Below are 5,866 nucleotides of genomic sequence, written 5' to 3'. Positions count from 1 at the left end.
CCAGACGAATTGGGTTGGGAATCGAACTCAGTAACTGAACCGGGGTTGTGCACATTTCCCCAGGGCTCACTCCATGTTGGGCTTAGTAGGGAACAATGGACCTAGAAAAGGGTCTAGAGCCATCTCGGAGCTTAACGTGCGCTCCAAACCCGTCTGAATGAACATTCATGCGCTCTCTCTACTCTTCCTTCTCTCCTCCCCGCTCCTGTAGGGTCTTATCTTCTTGGTGTCAGCCTCTTTGGATTTGCCTCCGAGTATCCCAGTGAGCCCCCAGTCCTGGAAGAAAGGGGCAGAACTCTCTGCACCCACCGAGCCCGGAAGATGGGGAGCAAGGCTCTGCCCGCGCCCATCCCTCTCCACCCTTCGCTGCAACTCACCAACTACTCCTTCCTCCAGGCTGTGAACACCTTTCCGGCCGCCGTGGACCACTTGCAGGGCCTGTACGGGCTTAGCGCCGTGCAAACCATGCACATGAACCACTGGACGCTGGGCTACCCCAACATGCACGAGATCACCCGTTCCACCATCACGGAGATGGCTGCGGCTCAGGGTTTGGTGGACGCCCGCTTCCCCTTCCCGGCCCTGCCCTTCGCCACCCACCTCTTCCATCCCAAACAGGGGGCCATTGCCCACGTACTCCCGGCCCTGCACAAGGACCGGCCCCGATTTGACTTTGCCAACCTAGCCGTGGCCGCCACGCAGGAGGACCCCCCCAAAATGGACCTGACCAAGCTGAGCCCGGGCCTGGGCAGCCCCATCTCGGGAATCAGCAAATTGACTCCGGACAGAAAACCCTCTCGGGGGAGGTTGCCTTCAAAAACGAAAAAAGAATTTATCTGCAAGTTCTGTGGCAGGCACTTTACCAAATCCTACAACTTGCTCATTCACGAGAGAACCCACACGGACGAGAGGCCTTACACTTGCGATATCTGCCACAAGGCCTTCCGAAGGCAAGATCACCTGAGGGATCACAGGTGAGCTTCCCAATCCGCCTTTGGTAGGTTAGGGGGTGGGCAGAAAAGTGGCCCAAGAAAGGACAGAGAAAGTGCCTGAAACCCAAGTGCCCCATTCACCAACACAGACTAGATTCCCTGATCCATCTGCTGCAGGAGAACGTGTGACTATAGGCTTGTTCCAAGCTAAAGAATGCTGAAGAAATTACAAACAACTCCCCCCCAAATTTATACCCCTCCAGGCTAAAGAAGTACAGCACTGTTTCTCGGGGAAAAGCAATGCAAATTCCTCATCCCAGTGTACGGAGAGTCAGATGTTCTGAGGTTTTCCTCTGCTCTCTAGTTTCCGACTCAGGTCTGGGTTTCCAGGCCAGGTGGAGGGACTTGGGCACCTTTTACTATGTTCAGCTGCCTGAGTCTCATCTTCCCAGAGCTACCTTTCCCTAGCTTTAGACTCTCAACCCGGGCTTCTAGGGTATCTCTGCTTGCCACCCGCAGGGTCCCTAAACTCCTCTCTCCTCCCACTCACCACCCATTCCAGAGGCAAAGAAGATTTCATGCTGGGGCCCCAACACCTCCCTGGCTGCTGCTGCAGCACTGTTTGATTTAACCTTTGTTTCCCGGGACCTTTCCTTCTTGAATGAGGCCAGCGAGTTTAGAAAAAGCTGTTCACCTCTGCACCCCAGCATCAAATCCCACATTACTACTATTGTTATACCTCATAACAGGCTATGCCTGGCATGATCCCATCTCAAGGTTCTTCCCCTATATCCTTTCCCCCACTGTCCCCCAGAATAGAAATCAGAATTCCTTGAAGATTCTCCCGAGCCCACAGCTGGAAGGTTGCAAAACCTCTTCTCTAGGCTGTTAAGGGATTTGTTGAAGTCTGTTCCCCACTAACTCAGCCTTGCATTACATCCTGATTTGGCCAGTTCAGGTCCCTAGTTTTAAAAAACAAAACAAAACAAAAAACAAAAACCTAATAGTAGAGACCAAAGAAGTGCTTACTCCTCCGTTTTTTTTTTTTTTTTTTCGAGATCTCGAACCAAAGCACCACCAGAGAGGGCGATCAAGTGTAGATAAGCAGGCTCTATGCCTGGTTTGAAGAGTCTGTTACATGAGGTTAACCATAAACAGAATTACACAAGGGGGGGAGGGAGGATTTAAAGAAAGAAAGAAGAGCCAATTTCCTTTTGTCCTCTCCCTGTTCTCCTTTAAGTAATTGTCCATAAATGCTTCTGAGAGGTGATAACTTTCATCCAAGCCATTTAAACCAAATTTTTATATTAATTTTCAGGTATATCCATTCCAAAGAAAAGCCCTTCAAATGTCAGGAATGTGGGAAAGGATTCTGTCAGTCTAGAACTCTGGCGGTTCACAAAACTTTACACATGCAGGTAAGCTCGTTTCCTTATCCTAAGACACTTTTATTTCATTTTCTCATGTCTGTTTTCCAAGAAGTAGCCAAGGGCCTGCTTTTAAAGTCTGAGTTCATATTTGTTCTCTGTTTGACTGGAGAGGTACTATATTTTTCTCTACTGGTTTTCACTGAGGAGAATGATTGTCTTTCCTCCTCTTTTTATGCTTGAAACATTTCTGGTAGTAGGAAACAGCCGTAGAAGTCCCATTCATAATTTAATTCCTGGTAATTAGTAGCAGTAAACACCACTATTCATTCTCCACATCCCTTTTCCATCCCACTCCCTCCTATTTTGAATTTAAGGATTTTGTAACGAAAAGTAATTTCTGAAAAAACAGCAGCAGAGCAATCCTGTCTACACTGGCGCTCCCTGTCCCCATTTCCCTTGTAGAACCTCTAGCCTTGACCTCCAGCAGAGGTGGATCTATCTAACACATAGGATTCCGGCTAGCACGAAAAGAAGAATCCTTAATCGAAGATTAGAACTCCCTTCCCCCAGCCCCACCCTTTCAGCCCCTGGCCCTTTTCTTTCTGTATTTGACACCGAGATGACAAGTAAGGAGTTGGAAAACACAGACTCGAACTTTCAGGGATGTGCCCGTGCAGTAATCAGTGCTTGCCAGTGTGTCAGGCGTGTACCGGGAGGGCGCCTGTGTGTGTTCCCCGCTAGGACATTGAAGAGCGAAGATCTGTCTATGCAGGCTTCCCCTAACCCATCCCAGTTGCTGCAGGGTGGGAGGTAGAGAAGGAGGGGGAGGGTACTGTTGTTGTGTGTGGTTGTGTAATATTAGTACTGCAGATAAGAGAAGGGCACAGTGGTGGTGTGAAGGATTAATCCTTTGCTTGCTTCACATCTGAACAGGAATCTCCACACAAATGCCCCACATGTGGAAGAACCTTTAATCAGAGAAGTAATCTGAAAACTCACCTTCTCACCCATACAGACATCAAGCCCTACAACTGCGAGCAGTGCGGCAAAGTGTTCAGGCGAAACTGTGATCTGCGGCGGCACAGTCTGACCCACACCCCGCGGCAGGACTTCTAGAGAAGCCAAGCATCTGGCCCCCCCCTCCCCACCCTTGCCTGCCATCCCCCGCCAAACCCTCCTCGGCCTGACCTGTCCCCGAACGACCCCAACTCGGCCCCTGAAGCTGCACCTGCAGCTCCAAGGAGCAAATAACTCTTCTGGCGGACTCAAATTATAGAAAGGCGCGCACACACACACACACACACACACACACACACACACACACACACCATTACACCTACACAAAGAGCGTATGCTAGTCTCTTGTAGATATTCACAGCTCATTTTAGAGCTTTGTACAGAATGTCGTGGGGGGGGGATTGTTTTGTTGTTTCATGGGGTTTTTGTTTGTGCAGTTGTGTTTTTGGGTTTGTTTGTTTTTGTTTTGTTTTGTTGGAATCTTGTCAAATGCACCTGGACAAGGAAAATAGAAGTCAAATTTATCTTTAAGAACTGTATTTCAAAATAAAACATTTTTTTTTCCAATTTTTCTGTGTACGCCTTATTGCTTCTCTTGTGCTTCCCTTGTGGGCTGGGGATGGTGGTGGTAGTAGTGATGGTCACAACCCAAGTATTTTCATGCTGAAGAAAACCCATTGCCTCTCTGTCTCTTGGATGGATTAACCCTCTCCCTCCCCTACTGGACAGAGATCTTTTTATATAGTACTGTAGCTTTGGGGAATTATGTGAATGTATTGTATTTTGGTTTGGTTTTCCTGAAGATACTAAAAAAGTGGCCTTGGGTCTCCCCTCCAAACACAGACATACACACATAGGTACACACACTTTGGTCCTGTCTGCACCTAGCTTGTTATTTCTTCCACAGCAATATTGTTATTTTTGTTAATGAAGACAGGCAGTGATTCTGGGGCCTAGGCTCCAGGCAAGGAGACACTTTTCAGCTGGGGCTCTTTCCACAAAATCTAACTCTTCCACCTTCCTCAGCAAGTCTGTTGTTTTGAGACTGGGGTTGGGGGAGTGCAGCAGGAAAGGAGAGAAAAATAAGAAGACAGGAGTTGAGTACCAAGCTCTTCAAAAAGTCCTTGGCCTGAAGTCAAAAGCCTCTGATGGGGCAGCTTCTCTGAAGGATTAGACTTTGAACGCTTGCTGTCATTTATCACCACAGACAGGGACTTTATTCTCCCCTTAATGGAGAAGCCCTTCCCCTCAAATCAACTGCCAAAGAATGGGAAATGTCATACAGCCTCCAGAAAGGTGAGGAATGTGGGGGGGGGGAGGGCGGAAGAAAAAACTTAGCTGAGTTTTTAACAGCCCCTTCCAAACTGGGTACAACTTTCTATCTAATACAGGTTTGACCTATCTCCACAAAGAAGACTGGGTATGTTTCCAAGATGTCATGTCGCTAGACAGAAACTCTAGGAGTGGCAAGCTGGTCTTTTTTCCTCCTAAGCAATTGGGAAAATACAGAAAGTCCTGGTTACCCCATGGAAACCACAGTGCAAATTGCCTGATTGCCTTCTGAGGTAGTCCACCCTTTCCTCTAGGGTTCTTGGGGAGATATTAGTATGATGACACCCTAAAGCATAAGGTATGAATTTGGGTGGAGAACATTAGGTGGAGGGACAAGAAGGTGTCATGGGGACACTACAGAGGAAACACAGAGTGAGTCCTGGCCTCAGGAGCTGGATTTTGGTATAGTTTTTAAAACTGAGAAATGAGCAGCTGCTTAATGGGAGAGCTGGGGAAAGAAATGTTCCCTGCTTCCTCTTCTTTCTGATGGTGTCTTTTCTTTTGGTGAGGGTATCCCTCCTTCCCTTCAGGGACTTCATGTATGGCAGCCTAGAGGACTAGGTAGTAGGAACTAGGATGTAAATTCTTTAGAGACAGAACTTACTGTATCTTCTTCCATCCCTTTAGTAGTCTTTGTCTATCCCCAGGCTCAGACTCTGGAATAAGGACTGTGCATAAATGTTAGATCATTTTTTTTCAGCTTGTTTTGTGGGACTTGAGGATATACAATTGGAGCTGGTTCTTTCTTCTACAGGAAAGGCATGCTATTTATTGAACATCAATTCTGTCTCCATTCCACAGAATATACAGATACATAAACACAGAAGATACACATTCTAACATGGGGCATGAATAAAAGGTTCCATTATTTAGATAAAGAAATGGCCTCTGTGTTTGCCATTTTGTGTGTGATAACATTTAGTGGAAAGGAACAGGTGTTTAACTGGTTTTGTTTTGCACTGACTTGGCTCAGGAAGCTCTCCTGAACGTAGAAACTTCTCCCCTTTGATGAACAAAGTTTGAGGAATATTGGGAAGAAGGCTGTACATCAAATCCCCTTCACTCTTCACCTGGGGCTCACTGCCCCACCCATCTCTGACTCTGGCCCTGTGTGCACAACTTCACTGCTCTGGGTCCAGAGTGATTATCAGAGAATGTCCCTTGACCTTTATCAACAACTGGCAGATCCCCTAAGTCCTAAGATACAGATTCCAC

General features: G+C 47.4%; 1 protein-coding gene across 2 annotated transcripts in view; it reads left to right on the top strand.

Annotated features, from left to right (window-relative positions):
- The window catches only part of OSR2 (odd-skipped related transciption factor 2), a 9,122-nt gene extending 5,236 nt beyond the window's left edge, over nucleotides 1–3,886 (top strand). Inside the window, exons 2-4 of one of the 2 annotated variants that reach the window (XM_069081318.1) lie at nucleotides 212–974; nucleotides 2,251–2,350; nucleotides 3,236–3,886. In XM_069081318.1, the coding sequence (XP_068937419.1) occupies nucleotides 322–974; nucleotides 2,251–2,350; nucleotides 3,236–3,418 (936 nt within the window). In that variant the 5' untranslated portion in view covers nucleotides 212–321 and the 3' untranslated portion in view covers nucleotides 3,419–3,886. The remainder of the gene's footprint in view (nucleotides 1–211; nucleotides 975–2,250; nucleotides 2,351–3,235) is intronic. The other variant, XM_069081319.1, reaches the window with a different exon arrangement.
- Nucleotides 3,887–5,866: the final 1,980 nt, after the last annotated feature.

The sequence above is a fragment of the Petaurus breviceps genome, unplaced genomic scaffold, assembly GCF_028583685.1.
Source record: "Petaurus breviceps papuanus isolate PSGF00001 unplaced genomic scaffold, PetGlider_PUasm1.0 98, whole genome shotgun sequence".
NCBI classification, from domain to species: Eukaryota; Metazoa; Chordata; class Mammalia; order Diprotodontia; family Petauridae; genus Petaurus; species Petaurus breviceps.
Note: the sequence above shows the minus strand (reverse complement) of the source record. Positions and strands in the feature narration are given on the sequence as shown.